The sequence below is a fragment of the Varanus komodoensis genome, unplaced genomic scaffold, assembly GCF_004798865.1.
Source record: "Varanus komodoensis strain SLA01 unplaced genomic scaffold, ASM479886v1 scaffold4, whole genome shotgun sequence".
NCBI classification, from domain to species: Eukaryota; Metazoa; Chordata; class Lepidosauria; order Squamata; family Varanidae; genus Varanus; species Varanus komodoensis.
In genome coordinates this window covers 5,489,688-5,510,388 of record NW_025335941.1, presented here as the reverse complement: position 1 = coordinate 5,510,388, position 20,701 = coordinate 5,489,688, and the positions used below count along the sequence as shown (strand labels likewise).

At 39.0% G+C, this 20,701-nt stretch overlaps 1 protein-coding gene across 7 annotated transcripts in view; it reads left to right on the top strand.

The window, feature by feature from the left end:
• DMD (dystrophin) overlaps window positions 1-20,701 on the top strand; it is a 994,758-nt gene that overhangs the window by 337,873 nt on the left and 636,184 nt on the right. For all 7 annotated transcript variants that reach the window (XM_044441365.1, XM_044441364.1, XM_044441363.1 and 4 more), the window contains 5 exons: window positions 1,774-2,015; window positions 5,696-5,876; window positions 14,298-14,443; window positions 14,597-14,809; window positions 15,976-16,089. In XM_044441365.1, the coding sequence (XP_044297300.1) occupies window positions 1,774-2,015; window positions 5,696-5,876; window positions 14,298-14,443; window positions 14,597-14,809; window positions 15,976-16,089 (896 nt within the window). The remainder of the gene's footprint in view (window positions 1-1,773; window positions 2,016-5,695; window positions 5,877-14,297; window positions 14,444-14,596; window positions 14,810-15,975; window positions 16,090-20,701) is intronic.

Here is a 20,701-nt window from a genome sequence, read left to right as displayed (position 1 = left end):
ATTTGACAAGGTATACTTCACATTAAGTAGCAATTCAGAAGACTGAAAAGAAGGTGCTAAACAATTAAAAGAATTTAACATAATTTGTTATGCATAGTACACAGGTAATAAAATTAATGGAGGCACTTCAGGTACTGATCTCTATGTCCTTTGGGGAGAGTGTATTTATTCACTGTCGATATAAGGGGTGTTCTGAATATGAAATGTGGAACAATTTATGAGCCATTAACCTTGAAATTATAATCTATTACCATAGAATAGGAGTGATATCATTCATCATGCTTGGTGTTTATGGTAGGAGTTATGCACCTGCTTTAACATAGCACACTTCCCAGACTTTGTATTCAAAAAGGATTAGTGGTTAATGCAAAGCAAGGTAGATTTCCTTCATTTATGTAATTAATATAATCCCACATGTCTTCTTTCAAGAAACTCGAGGTGGTTTACGTAATTCTCCTCTTCTCGCTTTCAAGCTTATCCTCACAAGAACCCTCTGAGATAGGTTAGGCTGAGAGTTGGTGACTGGCCCAAACTCATCCAATGAGCTTTGTGGTCATGTCGAAACCAGAACTTGAAACTCCCAGGTTCCAGTCCAACACTCTAACTACTGTGCTACATTGACTCTTATATGACTTCCATAATAACTTGGAATAAACCAAGATATTTAACCATAATGCTAAGGTAAAACAGCTTAAACTGTATATTTGTACATTCAGATATCAACTGTTATAATATATGCATCCATTATGCTTATGAAATAGCATATCTACTCAGAAGTAAATTACTTTCTGTTCAATGAAACTGGCTTCCAGTTGTGTGCCCAGGATTTCATCCTTAATATTCCTTTGGGAGAAAGGAATATGAGAAGGTTTATGGCCATGTTCCTCCATCTGGCACCCTCTAGATTTAACCTTATAATTTCCCAACCCTTATAATTTTCAGACTGGAAGCTTCAAGCTATATGAAAGAAAACAAGGAAGAAGTTGTTAGAAGATACAGTGTGTGTGTGTGTGTGTGTGTATAAATAAAAATAAAAAATATACACTGCTAGGATTCCCCCCCTCCACCTTCCCCAGCTCTTTAACAGCCAGCTTTTATGGCTTCTGCTGTACTGGCACTTGCTGTGCTGAATGCTGTTCATCATCCTCTTCCTCTTTGGCATCCTGAGATCTCTGGGATGTTCCAGCTTCTGCTGTGTGTGCTCTTTGTTCTGTGTGCTTTCTACTCAGTGTCCTTTCTCTGACCCTTTTGATTTGTGGGCTGTAAGCATGTAAATTAGCAAAATTTTATCTCAATTATCTGGGGTAGTGATTTGGTGTATTGAACTTTTTCACTAATCAGAATCATATTTTTATTCAGAGTACATGCAATGCTTTGACATTATTCACCCTTTTCCTAATAAATGATTGAATATATATTATTTTACATTTTTAGTCCAGAAAAAAACTCCTTTTTTCTATGTAACTTCCCATTTCACCCAATTGATTCCATTAGTTTGCCATTATCGTCTCCTCTTCCTTCAAATGTAGTTCATCTTGACAATATTCCTTCACTAGACTTTTACAGGGACATTAAAATCCTCTCTCCACTAATGCACAACATCTGTATGTTCTGGATCATTTCTTTGATGATAAATCATTTGTTGGTTTTATGAGATTTTTGATAGAGAAATAGGGTTGTTAAATTTCTTTCCCCCTTTTTTAATCCACTGTGACCTAAAAATAAATGTGCTGCTTCTTTTTTTTCTTCTATCTTTCCATCCTTCCTTTCTAGAGGGTCTTAATGCTGACAACATCAAACAAGCCTCAGAGCAGTTGAACAATCGCTGGATTGAGTTCTGTCAGTTGCTGAGTGAAAGACTGGCATGGCTGGAGTACCAAAATAACATCATTGCCTTCTACTCCCAGCTGCAGCAACTGGAGCAGACAGTAATTGCTGCTGAAAACTGGCTGAAAGCACAACCTACACCAGCAGCAGATCCCGATGCAGTGAAAACACAGCTAGATAAGTGCAAGGTTAGAAATGCAGTCATGATCTGTGTAGAATTGTGCTGCATGCATAATGCTTCAGCTCGTTCGGGTTTAACAGTCAGCTTTTCTGAAATGTGGGAAAAAATATTTCTAACTTTACTGTTCAGTTCAGTTGGTAGTCATATTAAGGGGATGGAAGAGGGTGGAACACATGCATCTGTTTACATATGAAACTGTCCACACATTATTTCAGAAATTATTTATTTATTTATTAAAAGCTTTTGTATGCTGTCCTATTATGCAAGATCTTAGGACAAGTTACAATGTTTAAAAAGACAATTAAAACAACAATATCAATAAATAATAAAATAGAACAAAACAATAAATCACAAACAGACTGACTAAACTTAAAAACTATTAAATTTTAAAATACTGTTTAAATAAAAAGGTTTTGGCCTGGCACCAAAAAGAGTATAAACTTGGTGCCAGGCGTACCTCTCTGGGGAGTACATTCCAGAGTCTGGGCGCCACAGCAGAAAAGGCCCTACTCTGAGTTGATGACCTTTTTACCTCTCTTAGATAGGGTTCCCGGAGTAGGGCTTCTCCCATAGATCTTAAGGGGTGTGAGGTCATATAAGGAAGGAGACGTTCCTTCAGGTATCCTGGTCCAAAGCCGTTTAGGGCTTTATAGGTCAAAACTAGCACCTTGAATTGGGCCCGGACTTCAACTGGAAGCCAGTGGAGCTGGTAGAGGACCAGCGTTATGTGAGAGTAACGGCCGATCCCCATCAGCAGCCTGGTAGCTCTATTTTGTACCAGTTGAAGTATCCAGACCATTTTCAAGGACAGCCCCATGTAGAGCGTGTTGCAGTAATCCAAGCGGGAAGTTACCAGAGCATGTATCACTGTTGCTAGGGAGTACTCATCCAGGTAAGGACGCAGCTGATGGATCAGTCAAAGTTGTAGGAAAGCACACCTTGTCACTGCTGCCACCTGGAGCTCCAGTGACAGCTCTGGGTCAAGGAGTACTCCCAAGCTGTGGGCCCTGTCCTTTAGAGGGAGTGCTACCCCATCCAGAACTGGGTCAAAATCACCTACCTGGAGATCTGCACCACTCACCAACAGGACTTCCGTCTTATCTGGATTGAGGCTCAGTTTATTGGCCCTCATTCAGACAATTACCTCAGCCAGGTACCGGTTCAGTACAGCCACCACCTCACCTGGAGCAGATGTAAATGAGAGGTAGAGCTTGGTGTCATCAGCATACTGATGACTTCACAACCCAAACCTCCTGATGTCCTCTCCCAACGGTTTCGTGTAGATGTTAAATAGCATGGGGGACAAAATAGAGCCCTGCGGAACTCCATGGCAAAGCTGCCGTGCCACAGAACTATAGTCCCCCAGCACCACCATCTGGAATCAGCTGGCCAGATAGGAGTGGAACCATTGCCACGCAGTGCCTCCTACTCCCAAGTCAGCCAGCCTATCCAGAAGGATACCACCAAGGCAGATCCAGTACCATAACCTGGTCTGAAGCCAGACTGAAATGGGTCCAGATAATCAGTTTCATTCAAGAGTGACTGGAGTTGTCCCACCACCACCAGCTCTAACACTGTGCCCAAAAACGGTCTAAAGTTGGTGGCCACCTCTGAGTCCAGGTTTACCTTCTTCAGGACAGGCCAAATCACCGCCTCCTTCAAGGTGGCTGGGATCCAGCCCTCCCTCAGTGAGCCATTAATAACCTCCTGGACCCAGGGACCAATCCCGTAACTAGCCTCCTTAAGTAACCAGGAAGGGCAAGGGTCAAGAAGACAGGTGGTAGGACATTCCATCCCAAGCACCTTGTCCACATCATCAGGCTGCAATAACTGAAACTCATCCATTCAAGATGGACCAGACGGAGCTCTGGACACTTCCCGTACTGGAACATTATCAACTGTGGAGTCCAGATCACAGCAAATCTGAGCGATTTTTTCCTTAAAGTTCTGGCAATGTTGTCACAGCAGGCACAGAAGGTGCGACCACATCATTTTCCTGGTCAGTGTGTGGCCTCGCACTATTCAGAAAAGCTCTGCCGGATGGCACTGTGAGGAAGCAATGGAAGTGGAGAACTGCCTCTTCGCTGCCCTCACAGCCATGACATAGGCTTGATAATGAGCGCGTAAGTGTGTTCGGTCAGATTCATCCTGAGATTTCCACCACCCGCGCTCTAATTGTCTCCCAGCCTGCTTCATCGCCCGCAACTCAGGCATATACCATGGTGCCGAGTGGGCTCAACTAGGTGGGAAAGGACGCTTAGGGGTGATCATGTTGATTGCCCTGGTCATCTCCCAATCCATGAATCAACCAGGACATCAGCAGGAACACCAGTTTTATCAGCCAGAAAATCCCCCAGAGCCCTCAGGAATCCATCTGGATCCATCTTGCTCCAAGGACAGACTTAATAGGACCACTATTCATTAATATTGAATGTTGTCAGTATGTACCTTGAAACAGCATCAAGGATAGACATAGTTGAGAACCTACCTAATCCCACACCTGCCCACTGTCAGAAGTACCTTGAACTTGCTGCTCTTCTCCACCATTGCAATCTGCTTGTTCTTCTGCCTTTTGCTTTGTTCCAGACTGGGGTGGTGCTGAGGAGGAGTACAAACAGACACCCCTGCCTACTTGCTTGCTGGATCTCTGCCTGCCAAACAAGAATTGGTAGCAACAATGAGAAAAAGAAAAAGAAAGAGCAAGAGCAACTGGTGGCAATGGCAGTGGGGAGGCAGGATCATGCAGGGAGGAAACCATTGAGGGTGTCTTGCCCAGGAGCCTTCAAACATCTGGGGCCAGAGTTCTGTGCATTTGTCAAACTGATGTCTGCCTCTGAATAATCTTTATGTGGTTGTTTCATTTTTCAAAATGGCAGCTACAGCTATTCTGAAAATTGGGACATTCAAATATATATAAATAGTATCTTAACATGAGCACAGTAGTCCTGTGAGCCTTATTCATAGTAATTCTTCTACTTGAGTTATGATATAGCTGTATGCTAGCTTTTAATACAATGGTTAATATATGGTTTTCAACTGTGTTTAAATTTAACCCATTCTTCCTAAAACAGTTAATACTTTTCAGCTACAATCTAATGGTCAATTACAAGTCTTTGATCCTGTTAGCTTAGTCCGCAGTGAAACCAACTTCATGCAGGTAAAAACAGTATTCAGTATTTCAGGGTGCTAAAAACTGCTACAATGAACAATCAGTTTACTTAGGGCCAGATCAGACATCACTTTCAATTTGTATCTTGCAATATAGCAGGTAATCCCCTCCTTTTTTCCAGTTTTGAGTAGCCATAGGGCTCCCAATCCAGATTTGGACCCATGTTATGTGTATGATGCTTGCTTTGGCCCTTACTCTGAAGCAAGCTTGAGCACAAAGATAATTGTAATACTGTTTACACAGCTTTGAGGTATTCCGTCAGTACTGCCAGCTAGTGTAAGATTATGTGCCAGCACTGGAGCCAGTTTTGAAGATGTTGGACTATTAAGTGCAACCATCTCCTGATGATATTTCAGTTTTAGCTGTTAGCACTCAAAAGGATGCTATACCAGGGTTAGAACTGAAGAGTCTAAATATTGGTGCATAAAAATTGCCCTTCCTTCCTTCTGTCCATCTGTCCATCCTTCCTTTCTTCATCTTGACTGCATTCTGACTTTGAAACAATTTTTATTATGCAGGATGAAGTAATCCGCTTTTCAGCTCTTAAGCCCCAGATAGAAAAACTGATGGTCCAAAGCAAAGCACTGAAAGAGAAGAAACATGGTCCAATATTTCTGGAAGCAGATTTTGTTGCTTTTACTAACCACTTTAATCAAGTGTATGATGATGTAAAAGCTAGAGAAAAACATCTGCAAACAAGTAAGTATAATTACACAAACAAGCACATATGTCTGGACTTGCAGACAATGCCACTTTGCCCTCTAGCTGTTCCCCCACTCATGCCCACTTGTTTTATATAACATTACATGGAAAAGAAAATCTGGGATCGTGCAAGTTTACATAATTATGGAGGGGGAGGTGACTTTTTGCTTGGCTTAATAAAGGTATTACAACAACATGGAATGTTGTAATAGTTTCACAACATCATGGATTGGACTAATTATATATTATTGTCACCAAGAAATCTCGGCAACAAACCTGAACATAATCTGACATTTGGGACCCAATTAAGGGAATTCACTATTCTATATCAGAAAGAATTTATGATACTCTAATGTTAGCTTCTTATAAGCACCAATGCCCACCTCACAGTTTGCTGTGCTAGGTTTTTTGCAAGATCTGCAAAGGTTTTTTGCAGCTGCCTGCAAGATCTGCAAAGATATTGTATGCAGTGTTTTAAAATTTTAATTAGAAATTGTAATAGGCATTTTTAATCAAATTGGTATCATTTGTTTACTGTTATTTTGTTTTTAATAGTTGGGATGTTTTAACATATGGTCTTACGTGTATTTTTTGTTTGTTTGTTTTGTTTTTGTTTTTTAAGGACTATCTGGTCACTGACCATAATAAACTGCTATGCTATGTTACTATAGCACAGAAAACAAGTTCATCTCTTTACATTGCTGTGAAATCTCTGCACAAATTTTGTGCTTAGCAAACATCCATTCTGAGTCCATTCTATTATCTCCAACTAGAGATATAGATAACAGTGGAGATTCCTTTGTGGGGATGCTTGGAGGCTTTTGGGGCCAGATGGAGAACTCCACAGGTCATTGATTTTCCCTCTCATGCAGTGGTACTGAGATACAGAACTTCATGGTTGGTGGCCAAATCCAGCTATCCATTGGTCTCAATTTGCTACTCCAAGGTTCCACAAAAAGCCTTGCCTCTGCATCCTTTTCCAGCTCCCCTTTTCTAGCCACTTTTTCCCCCTAGTGGTTTTTTGCACAGATTTTCCCCCATTCTAAAATGTTGAAGTGCCATTCCCAAGACTTAGTTTACTGGAAGAACTGTGTACCACTAGAGGTTCTCCAATCTTGATCTCAGCCCTTGAGCTAAAGGAAGTTGTTTAGTGTGGGATCTAAATACAAGCTTTCGTTAACACAAAGAAAACAGAGGTGACCCACACTTAGACTACATCCACGAGACCCAAGAAAATTATGCATTATAGTCTGTACTTCTTCTAGAGTGTTCTATGTAATATACAGTGTGTGAGTGTGAGTGTGTGTGTGTTTTTTAGGATAAATATTTTAGAGGAACAAAACCTGTTTATAGAAATAAATGTTGATGAGAGGGAGAAATTTGTGCATGTTGACATTCATTGAAACCTGTTAATTGCTGAACTGGGACTATTACCTACATTGCCCTACTGCAGCAACAATTTATGATTAGTCTGAGTACTACGTAGTGATACAGTTTTATATATTCTTACTGGTGACTAGTACTTTTTAAACCATTTTTGTTATCAGTAAGAAGTCTATTTGAACATTGAATTAAACTTCTTTTTGCTGTAGTTAATTCAGTCCGGGATAAGTTCTTTAAGTCTGGGATAAAATTAAGCTCTTTCCATACTGTGTGCTCTGAAGCATGTCCCATGTTCTCTCTTGATTTCCGTGGGAAAGGATTAACATACTTTTACATAACACTGGCACCTTCTATAGGCTTGAATATCTGAGCAAAGTTAAAAGCTAGGAATCATCTGTTTGAAACAATTAAGAAACATTTAGGAGGAGGCAAAGGTCCTTAGATTTCACATATAAAATAAACAAGATTCAAAATCAGAAAACCAAAGGGTTTTTTAAAATGACACATCAGTGTTTCTTAATCATTCTCCAGCAATAGGCAGTTCAGTATATTTAATCACAGAAATTTCTTTCCTATTTCCCAGTTTTCAGTGATAGTTTTTAAGTGTCTAAGGCTAGACTTTGACAAGTACAGGAACCTTTCGGGCACAATCCTATGCATGTTTAGACAGCTAAAAGGCCTACAGCTCATTCCCCATGGCTTTTTTTCTGTCTAAACATGCATGTAATTGGACCCTACATTGGCACCCATAGATAAAATGAAGGGGAAAAAACCCTGATTGTTTTACTCATGCATCATTCTTCTGCCTTGTTTTTAGATCAGATTAGCATTCTGGAAGTGATCAAACCTTCCCGGAAAATATAATAAGACAGGATAGTTGTCACGACTGATTTCCTAATTGCAGTTCTTTTAGTCCACAGGTAGGAAACCAGTCAGCTCAGGTGTCAGTCTAGTCTTTCCCAACAGCACTCATTTCAAGCAATTCATGATTTTCCAGTTTTTATACTTAAAAGTTGAAATGGCTTTCATGTGCTTAGTTATTCTTGCTGGCAATAAGAGCTTTAAGCTAAAGTGTGCTGGTATTTTGATCTCACTTTTTTTTCCTTTGCTCTTGCCCATCACTGGAAAGTGGTCCCCAAAAGCTTCTCCAAAATTGAGTCAGATAGCAAGATTCTCCAGGCTTACACTTGTATAGATGACACTGGGATTAGGAATGTTGAAATGTGTGAACAGAAACTAGTTCGTTTTTCCCAAAAAGTTGTTCCCGTGCTAATTATTGAACAGTTAGTTAAACTTTTCTAAATTTGTCAAATTAAAAGAAATATTAGGAACTAGTTTACCAAGTACCAAGCACTTTTGTATATATAGTGCCTGACACATAAATAAAATTCCTTTGCCAATGTGTACTTCTAAGAATCTTAGACATCATTCATGTAAAATATGTGATCAAAGGAATTTCCTATTTTCCCATAGTGTCAGAAGTTTGGAGACCACATATATCTTAAATATTTTCTATACTTTTTAATAGCATGATATACCTCTCTAAAATAGTACATATTCTTTGCAGTAGAATATACTTACAAAGTTGTGGAAATAATTTCTACACACAGTGTAGGAAAATTAAGAATCTTGAATTGCATTATTGCCAGTAGCACAATTTATGTTTAATGCTACAAGCAATTTTATACAGTATATGTTGCACCAGGCGTTTTGCTAGCAACTAATTAAATTTCTTTTGAATCATTATGTTTTGTAATATGATTTTTTTGCTGAATTTATTCAAAAAACTCCTTCACTATATTACAGATAATCAAATATGAATTAGAATGATTCATATTATGCTATGCAATCTTATTTCTGATTGATTATTTTCTCTTCTAAAAGATATTCCATTTGTGAAATGTATTACATATAGTCTACATGGGTGATATATTTTTTATCTAACATATGCAAACTACTACCCGTGAAATCATATAAATAATTTGGGAAGAAATTTGTAGTCTATGCTCTTTATGCAGCATTTTCTGCATAGTGGCACATAAAATAAACTTGTTAAACTAGTAGCAGAGTAGAGATGATTTCCAAAAGGTGCAGTTTGCTTTGGATATTAGAGATAGTATAAATGAATTAGCAGAGGAATTATGAGTAGCATAACATGCAGAAAAGAGAAAATACTTGGCTGAAAAGGTTTGGATAAAAGAAAAATGAAGGAGGAAAAAGATAAACATGACATAAATAAGAAGCCTTTTTAAGTAAGGTTGAACAAAGTTAAGGATGGGTGCAAAATTTGGTTTGTTGAAGTTTTTATGCAAATGCACATTTCCTGAGGGTGATTAGCAAGCTTGAGACAGAGCTGAGTATTGAAATCTGAACTTTCCTTAGCTTAGTGATGGAGTTCATTGGAGGAAAGGTGCACAAAACTGCACTAGTGGAAATAGACTTCATTATAGAATGGAAAATACAAAAACAAAAAACAACTTTAAAACTCAAAAATCTAACTATCCCAACGAGAATGAGACTGATGTATCTGTTAACTCCAACACAGACTTTGCAGATGTACTGGTCAAATGCTTAAGGAGTCTGGTAACAGTAGTATCAAACATTTGCAAAGTGCTGGTTCTGCATTCCCTTGTATCAAAGTCCAAAATCTTAGCTGAATCAGAAGAATGTGGCAGTGGCAGATATCTCTGGATTACTGACAACAATGTTCTCTAACTTCTCAGTTGGAGTAGTGCATGGAATGTTGATTTTCTGCTGTTAATCCTAGGACTTGGATTAACAAGTCCAAGTTCTGAGAAATACTTTTTCTCAGAAATGACTTTGCAGCCATTTCTGAGAAAAAGTATTTTGCTGATAGTTCACCTTCTTACTTCCCCTGCTTTCCTTTGTCTTTCCCTGACCTAAGGTGAGTTTCTGGCCATGAGGCAGGAAGAGGGATGTTCTTGCAAAGACTTCCAAGACTGAGGCAACCACTGGGCATTTTGAAAGGCTGTTCTCTTCTCATTCATGTTCATCAGTGCCTGGTGTTTATCAAAACCATTTAAGTGTACGTTATGCTATTGAATATTCATGAGACTTCTATTTGCAAACCAAATAGGTTTTCTCAAATCCCTCCCCCCCCCCCAATCTAGGTGCAAAGATACACACACGTTTTCAAGTACCTCCACTTCTGTGATACAGTTTTCTGCTTACTTTTTTCTAATGTATGCATTCATGTGCACTTCCCATTAAAATCACATTTTATTTGCACATAATCCTTATTGTTTTGTTTGTTTTGCAGTATAGCAGCAATGCATTAATTGATCATTTTCATCTTTAATGTCTTTCACCTTTCTTTTTCAATCTGTTTTCACCTCTATTTCCATTGTTTTACAACAATATCTGTGCCCTAGACAGCCAATAGAACTGAGAGGAATCAAATGACTTTTGCATCCCCTAGAATGTATAGTTCAGCCCATAAGTGCCCTGTGCTATCTTCAAAATACAGCTTCTCCATCTTCCACGTATTTATATAACTCAGACAGGCTAACCTGATATTTTGACAGTACTGTTGGACCATTCTCAGCAAAAAAAGAATAACACCATATGTCCATAGAAAGACAGATGATAGAAAAGACTGAAAGCAATCTAGGGAACAAGAAAATAAGGGTTAAAGATATTGAAAGAAGTACACTATTGCTGAATAATTTTTTCAGGGCTTTCTGGTAACTTTTTATAAGGTTCCAGCTTGGGAAGAATTAGTCTTTCAGTAAGTGATGCCTTTTCAGTATATTATAGAAAAATAATAATCTCTCAGTATGGATCCCATGGTTAGGGTTAGGTGTTGCGGTGTAAAATACAGTCATATCATTAATTTCAAACACTGAAGATTGAACTTAGACTTTTTTGTTAGGCTTCTATAGAACATCTTAACCCATCTGGGGGCCATGCATGTTGACCTGCCCCAGCATCCTCATTCTTGCTGCATACTGTGCTGAAACAATCAGACAAGAATCCTAGATTTTTCTAGTTTAATGGGAATCATTGTTCCTAAACATTCCCCATTATCAAAGATTCCTCTCTGAGCAGTGTAAAGGAAAATTTTCATCTACCTATGATATTTCTTATTAAATGCCAAATAGATTGTTCGGCTGGCAGGGTAGACAGGCTTGTTGGGATTCTAGATGGCAAAGGAGCTCAAATATCTACAACATCAGAACATAGTTTAGCACTGTTAATGATTACCTACTACATCATAATTAGGGCCCACAGTTCTTGAATCCCCCCCCAAATTACTAAGAGATTAAACACATGTATAAACTCATCTGTTTTTTTAACAAGCATATCTTATACAGTATTTATTAGTGATCAGGAAAAATAACCTCTAGGTGTGTTCTTGACCTTGACTAATACTAAATTTTCAAGCAAACTTTGAAATCCAACAAAGCCTTGGTCATTAAACAAATAAACCTTCGTCATTAATCTCTCATTATCCCCTTAGATATCTGGACAATCTTGCCTATTAACTTTATCAATTTCCCAGAATGCATTATGGATCTGCTTGTTGTTGTGTGTCTTCTGTTTAGTTCAACCATTTTTTTACAGCTACACATTTTAATTATGTAAGCATTAGCAGTTCCTTCTTACCCAACATTTCATAAGAAGACATCTTCTATTGCTTTAAGAGAAGTGGCTGGCAGTTTGAGTAACCTCCGAGCAATTCCAATGAAGCTAAAATCAACTCTTTCCTTGCAAAAGACATATCATCAGCTGGAGGGTGCTACTTCACAGTCTGTTGACTGTCACAAATAACAAATACAAATAATTCGCCCACACACAGCGCCACTGCCCTTCAGATCTTGCTGTTCCTTGCAGCATGGTCAGGAATACAAAGAACAGAGCTGGCATGTGCAAATACATTTGGAGCTTATGTATGTATTGATCCCCACTATCCTTTTAGACTTGAACACCTGCACTGGGCCACTGTTTAAAATATATAGTCATTATATATGCAATATAATCTGCAACACTCTGTTGATAATCCATTCTGCTAAAGAAATTATGTGGAACTATAAAATGCAGTTATGGATCTGCATTCCAAGGATACATAGTGGGTATGCTTTTATTATTAATATTGCATGGCCAACTGTCAGAAAGTGGATTATTTCCAATATCTGTCATCAGCTTTTGAGTTCTCTTGGTGGCAACTATTTTGGAGGACAGAAGGTATCAGGTTCACTTGCATGCAGAACACATCCCATCGAAGTCAATGGCAAAATTCTAGTTTATTTGAATGGGTCTTTATTTTATACCCTGGCACTTCCACAGATGTTAACCTATTTAAAGGCATCTGTAATTTCATTCCAGTGGGGGCAGTTCAGTAAAATGCTGCTTGTATTTCTGCTATGCTAATACGCTAATCTAAGCATTTAACAGATGTCCTAAAGAGAACATTTTCTTTACAGATACACTGAATACAATAACATGAACCATAAAAAGGATATTGGCACTTTCAGTAATAGCTTAAAAAAATCTACATTTCTAAATAACAGGAGAAGTGAGAATATGCATTAATCTTCTTTGGCCCGACTTTTGATGTTACAACCAAGTTGTTGGCACGATACTTCATATTAAATCTAAGGCAATATGTTAATCTATTTTCTGAATTTGTTCTTGAATTTGTGTCCCAGGATGTATGTGTGTGTTTGCTTGCTTGTTTTTACTGACCTTTTCTGTGCAATTTTCACAAGTGCTTTTGTCATCACAAGGCAAAGCATCAAGTTAGCATTTCCTGAAATTTCCTTGTTTTCCAGTGATTATTTTGGGATTTGACAAAGGACTATGAAACAAAGAACTAAGGGTACATACAGTTGTCTGGTACAGAATGGACATGGCTTCGGATCTTTAAGGAATGCATCACAGGAAAAATTGCAGCATACATAGCTTCTCCTGTGATAGCTGGAACTTTGCAAGAGAAGTTGGAGAGGGAAAAAAGGGATGTGCTAGTGGGAAGGGAAAAGAAAGGCCATAGTACTTGATATACAGTGAGTGCCGTGGTCTACTCCCTGCCCAAGAAATTGTAAGTCAGCTAGACAAGTTCAGATATTCATCTGACTGCCTTTGAGCATTTTAAATGGAGAAATATAGGTGAAATAGCCTCTGTCTTTTTCTCACCCTGCCTAGCTTTTTCCAGTAGGGACAGGATAGGTGGAATGGTTCCATAAGGATCACAACCACAAGAACTGTGTATTTGATGTATGTAATATAATTCCCCCACACAGAGGGAGAGAGTTTTATTTAAAAAAAAAAAGAAAATAATTAAAGGCTAACAGCCTTAAAAATAACAATAATCATAATAAACTTAAAATATAAAAAAGAGGAAAGAATTACATGCTAGCAGATAACAAAATGATTCAAACAGGAAACTAAAATCTTAACAAACAAAGCAGTTTAGAATTATACAGTCACTCTGTTTAATCACATCAAGAGACCATAAAACCAATATAAAGCCAATGTAACTCATACCCCTTTAGAAAGTCAGGTGTGAAGTATTCTGTGATGGAGCCAGGTGGATCTCCCTGAGTATGGGTGACACAACTGGAAAGGCCTTGCACCCAATAGCTGCTTACTGGTCATCAACTGGCAAGGAAGACAAGGAAGAGAGCATTAGATGTTGAACAGAATATGTTGGAAAGTGTAGGTACAAGAGAAGTTGCAGAGCTGTTGTGTAAGGTATGGCGACTTATCATGTTTAGGCTGTAAATGTAGCAACCAACACCTCAAGTGGCATCCAGATAGAGAAGCAAGGTAGTCCACTGGAGGCAATGGGGGACCAGATGAGCCTGGACTATTCTGAGATGCCTATTCTGTGGTTGTGACAGATGACTATGAATCCTGGATGAATCCTACTTACCTCACTGTCTTCCTCGCCATTCATGCTCTGCTAGTTGTGTTTGTCTGAAAAAGGGATGTTCATATGTTTTTGTTTAGTTGAACAGAATTGAATTATGTGACATAAAGCCTTGACTTTTTCCCTCTTTCCCAACTTTAATGCAGCTTTCGAGAGTTTGCCACCTGCGCGGTACAAAGAGACAATGAACACTGTTCTTTCGTGGATACAGCAATCAGAAGCCAAGCTCTCCATACCTCAAGTTATTGTCACAGAGCTAGAAATCATGGAGCAAAGACTTAGGGAGCTAAAGGTAAACACAGAGAGATAAGACAGTTTCAGAATTATTGATAAACAATTTAGTCTAAAGGATCACTGACAGATTTCTAAATCTCAAGATACTGTAGTGTAATTTCTGTCCTACATCTAATAAAAGACAATGCATTATTACTTTTCCGTATCACAGACTTTACAAAATTCCCTGCAAGAACAACAAAGTGGACTCAACTATTTAAGCACAACTGTAGAAGAGCTGTCTAAGAAAGCGCCTGCAGAGGTCAGTCAGAAGTATCGATCAGAAATTCAGGGGATTCTTGGCAGATGGAAGAAGCTATCTTCTCAGCTGGTGGAGAACAGCCAGAAACTTGAGGAACAGATAACTAAGTTGCAACAGTTCCAGGTTAGCTGGGCTTTTCTTTTCCTTCCTTATTCATAAGATGACTGCTATGTTGACATAGTCCTATCCATACTGGGAGTTGTAGCACTGTTATCATCTAAACATGAGGTGTGATGCATCAAATAACATTAGTTTCATTACCCACCCACCTTAGTGCCAAAGATGGTGCACAAAGAATAGGATGCCAGATACTGCCTAGACCACAAGTTTCTACATAGGCATGAATACAGGGCATTGTAGATCTTTGCTTGCACTATGAGGCAACTGAATGGTTCCACATGTGTGCATATAGGTATGTGTGCATGCGTACACACACACACACACACACAGACACACACACTTATATACAGAAACACAGAACTGGCCTTAGGTCACTTTTTAAATCAGACGTACCTTCAGTAGCCTGCTTTTCCTCATTGTCTGTGATCTTTAGCAAAAAAAAGTGTTTCCTGATTACCTCCCTCTAGGCTTTCTTTTTTTATGTTCCCATTTAACCATAGAAGTAGTTAGTGGTATTTGACAAATCAATAGTGATAATTTTGATCACTATTTCAAGATATCAGAATTTGTTTCATAATCCACTTAGCCTGGTGGGAACTGACAGAAAAGATGTTGAAGTTTCAATATACAAAGAAGAACAAATATAATCTGAAATTGGAGTTTACTAGACAGAATTGCTAATATGTTTATGGCTGGTACAAGATGACTTATATTTGTAAATAACCAGGTTAACATAATTGTCAGGCATTCCCTGCTCACAGAAAACGTACCTGATCAAATGCTTGCCAGAAAGCCTATTCTATTAAGGGTGTGAAAAAGTATCCATACATAAACATAATCTGTTTATCAATCTGTCACATGCTTTATGTGGAAACACTAGTGTTGGCTGCTGTGCTACTGACAGATCATACATGTGAATATATTGCAAAACATTTTACTTTTAAAGGAGTTATAAGACCAGGAAGAATGGTAATTTCCTAAAATGAGAATAAATAGAGGCAGCAATAAGAGCAAATAAGGCAAAATGCCAAATATGTTTTCTTTTTTACATTTTAAACACTTTTTCAGATGAATTGCTCATCTTGGTGTTATGTCATGGCGGTATGTTGAATTCTTTTATCACTGGTGAATGCTTCATGTAACCCAACAGAGTGCTTTTTCAAAAACAGAATGACACAAAAACCCTGAAGAAATGGATGGCTGAAGTGGATGTTTTTCTAAAAGAAGAGTGGCCTGCCCTTGGAGATTCAGAAGCACTTGAAAAGCAGCTGGAACAGTGCACGGTAAGAAATGACTTTGTGTTACATTTCATGTCTACAGTTGATCATAGTAAATGCCATGAATCATCCTTATCCATAACCTTTCTACAAATGCAATTACCCTCAATCTGCTTTCAGAGACTCTGTGCTTGTTTTACGTAACCTTAGGAGTGTGCAATCTTTGATCATTGTAGATTTGGAGATGATAGGAAATAAAAGTCAAAATAAGAGAAATGTTTGGAATACATCTAGAGGAATATAGATGTTCTTATATGTTTATTCATCTATCCTATGGGTGTTATAGAGCAGAAACTCAAGGTAAATATTTAAATGTAAACAAATATTTCAGAAAATTAGAGAAGCACTTAAACCTTTGGATGCTTACTTGCTCTTTAATGTATGCAAATACTTCATGTGTCTGTTTCTTTATGTATCAGAGGGACTGTTTCCTGTCATAATATTGTCAGATTTTCTTCTACTCTTACTTTTGTGACACTTAGGCCTATATATGTAATAAGAGTTGTTCAGGCAAGAATAAGATGATTCAACTGGGCAAGTGAATGAAAGATATAAGTGCCAGAAGAATTATGAAAATTATAGCAATCAAGTATTTGAACATGATTTTTTAATTTCCTAATCACTTGGGCCATTGTCGTCTTCCTCTAGTCTGTGAAACTAAGACAACTTAGTGGTTTAGTTGCAAGAATGCTGAGTGAGCAGGGAGGAGGCTTGTCAGCACATTCTGTTTAGGGTAGAGATAGACAACCTTTGTGAGCACATTTGGAATTCTGAGAAAGCATTGTGGGCACTGTCACAAAATCAGCTGTCATTGGGCACCCATGATGCTTCAGTGTTCCAAACTTTTGAGTGTGCCCCAGTATAAATTTTCAATCAATATATCTTTTCTAAAACCATGTTTCCGTCTATTGCTCTTCTTCCTTATTGAAGAGAGTATCCTTGAGCATATGAATAATGATCCATTCGCACTGTCACAAATGGAAATTTTGATTGCTTTATTATTATGAAGCTTGCTTTTTGATAATTGAGTTACACAAATGCATGTAGTTGCAAAAACCAGTGGAACTGGGTAAAAGCCGGCAAAGAAATCACACACTACAGTTGCAAAATTGTTCTTTTAAATAACCCTGTGTGAAGGCTCATTGCAGTTATTTCCCTGTAAGGTAAAATATAATGCCCAAACTCAGAAGCACTCTCTTATTAGCTCTCATATCCAAGGCAGTGGAAAGTGGAGGAGCAGAAGAATCACTCATGACTAGGAAAACTATGACTAGGATTCCTCTAACCCTACTTTGTGCTCATCTTTACTGCTGCCAAACCAGCAGTAAAATAGTGCTGATGGAGAGCACCAGCCTCTTCAAGCCTTGGTGAGATTCATCCCTTTCAGATCACACTTGCACAGCTTCACCTTCTGTTTGTGTGTTGTGCACTCACAGACTGACAATGCATCAGTGGTCAACGTGCACAGGAGAGGGACTCCATGGCAACTTTAATATTAGAAAATACTTCATTGTTTCAAGCTTGGCTCAGGAGTGCAGCAGGCCTAAGTAGATTTCATACAGCCATAGGTACCACAGTTTTCAAATTTCAAAATTTCAATTTGTTCAGCCTGGCATAAAGCCAGAATCCAGCTTCTTTACATTTTGTCATATCATGATGCTACTCATGTTCATTGAATATGCTGAGTTGTGATGAGGTGGAAATGGCTGCATCATTCATTTCAGTATTATAATATTGTATTCAGAGAAGAACTCACTTGAATGCATTGGTATCCCTGATTATGACTATGGTAGCCAATACTTTTTTGCAGTGGATGTACATGGTACAGTGTAGTGTCTCAGCTACCTTTTGCATTTTTATTTTAGAAGCATTTTAACTGTTGTAGGCTTTTGTGAAGAGCAGGATACTGGAGCCTCCCTTGTGCTTTCAAAGCACACCTGGGGATTGGGTTCTGTATATGGGCTATAGTGAGGTCCTTTCCTGGGATTTGTAAAACAAATATTTTCTCCCCCCAAATGCTGCAAGAAATTCCACTTCTTCCCACCACACCAACTTAATTCTTTCTGTTATTTCCTGTTGGGAGCTACTGAAATATCCACAGTGACATGAGGGCATATTGCCATTCTGAAGACTGAGTGCCTGTGGGGCATAGGCTACAAGATACCGGAACTATGGAGCAGGAGAACTATCTCTGTTCCATATGATCTGAGACAAACTCAGGCTTTGTCTGAACTGCCAGGGGAAGGGAGGGGATTGCTGGTCTGACATCTGTGCCATGAGTAATCAAACCAAAGATTTCATTTCCTTTTTAGAAAATTTGCCTTTGTTATTGAGTATCCGATCAGACTTCTTTAGACATGCTAGTAAAGCAAAAAGTCATGGTCGTGTCGCAGTTTTATGGACCCAATGTATGATGTTATCTATTTGGCATAGAATCATTTATAGAGTACTGAATCTCATTTGGAAGTACGTAGTAATCTAAGCAATGCTAGAGGGCAATTGAGTAAAACAAAACTCTTCAAAAGCTATGAGGACAGTAATGAGGATTCTGCAGCCAGCAGAATCTGCCCAAAGCCCCTGGCAATGCATCTCTCATTGGGCTGGCGTGAGGGGAGAAGTTGTCCCAACATGTGCAGTATGGCAGGGAATATGAGTCTCAGGGCCTGTTTGCATATCCAGTCTGGAAACAGTCCATGGAAAACAGAGTGTATTAAGCCACACTACCGCTGACAGACAGGTGCTCACCAGCTTGTAATGGGTTGTTTCACCTTCATCCTCCCAGCCACTCTGAACACAGATCCCAGGGGTGTTTCAGGCACAGCTTGTCTGTTCCATCAAGCATTTCAGGCACAGCTGAGATTAGATTCTTTCCTCCTGCTGTACTTGCTTGCCTGGACGTATATATGCCATATGTATCTGTGGCACAATGTTGTGGTATTAATCTGTGGTGAATAGACCTTACCTTCCTTTTTAGAATGAGGTAACAGAGGTGGGGTTTTTTCCCCCTTCTTTGAATGTATTTTCCCAAGTCTCCTAGGCAGCTCCTTGCAGCCAGGGGTGACCAGCATTCCTCTTATTAGCACAGCCTGCACATATGTGTGATTGACCATCTCTGGGCAGATGCAATTTAGGACAGTGTAGTTTTAGGAGGGATGGGGCTAAGCTTTTTCCACTTCTGATTTCATGCTGAAACACTAGCTCCAACTCTGTTTTCCTTCAGGTAATTAACAAAGACATTTCTGTTCAGATGGGCCTATGCTATAGAGGTTAGCCATTTCATCTAAGAATCATCTCAAAAATTGTAGTGGGCAGCTTGTGTTTTTTAGAAACATCATTCCATATTTCATCAGGGAAATGCCATTGTTTGAATGAGAGTGCTATGTGTGCCCTGTTCTATTTGACCACTAGGTGGCCACTCTTTCTTTGTTTTCCTTCTTGCAACACTTTTTTTTAAAACTGGTAGGACTCTGTTAACCTTTAGGGAAGGAAGCACAGGATGTTATAACAAAGGTAGAATCAAAAAGGAAATAGAGACTGTGAACCAAGAGAACTCCTCAGTGGTGGTAAGCTGCAAGACCTGTACAGTGTTTGTTTTCTTGCCTGAGGTCAACATGGACTACACGTGTAACAAGTGCAAGCTTGTAGCCATGTTGGAAGAAAAAGTGAGAGAAATGGTATGGTTGAGTATCCACCCTCAACAATAATTTTAGGTAGAGCAATCAAATTGCATCAGCCAAATATAGTATAGGAACTAGAAGAACAACAGTGAGTTGAAGCAGAAGAAGAGTATCCTGAGGGTAAGGGAAAAGGAGGAAGAAATTCCTGGGAAAAGGAGACAGCTAGGAGCAGAAGACATTCTGCACCAGAGAAAACAGTGGAACTGTGCAACCACTCTCACGTACTCAAGCATGAAACTGGAGGGCAGCATGTGGTGGAAGAACTACAAGTCATCTTGTACAACACGGGGCAAGAGGCTGAAGGTCAAACAAATGTGAACAATGATTCCAAGAGCTACAAGAAGAGAAAGGTGTTAGCTGTGGGAAAGTCCTTGCTGGGTGGGATGGAAACACATTTATGTCCCATGGACTCATTAGGTATGCTGTCTCCCTGGAGGACAGTGATGTGACTGAAGGATTGCCAAAGCTCAGAAAGTCCACTGACATATAATCCTTCCTTCCTTTATATATATGTGAAAGCAAATGATACTGCCAAGTAGAATTTAGAAGAAATCACATCAGACTTTGAAGGTTTGGGAGAACATTGGGGCCCTCATAGTTTTATCTTCCATTCTTCCAATTTGAAGAAGAAGAGGACAACAGGGAAAGAAAAAAACTCCAGGTGAATGCCAGACTATGAAGACGATGCTGACATGAGAGATTTGGCTTCTAGGCCCATAGGCTACACTTCCTGCAAGATAGACTGTTGATAAGCATTAAGTTGCACTTGACAAGGAATGGGAGGAATGCATTTGGCCACAGCATGAAGTTTATCAGAACTTTAAACTTGAATCCTATATCACAGTTGACATAGTAAACCTCAGAAGTCACCTGATTCCTTGAAACTGGTTTGAAGACTCTCTCTCTCTCTCTCTCTCTCTCTCTCTCTCTCTCTCTCTCTC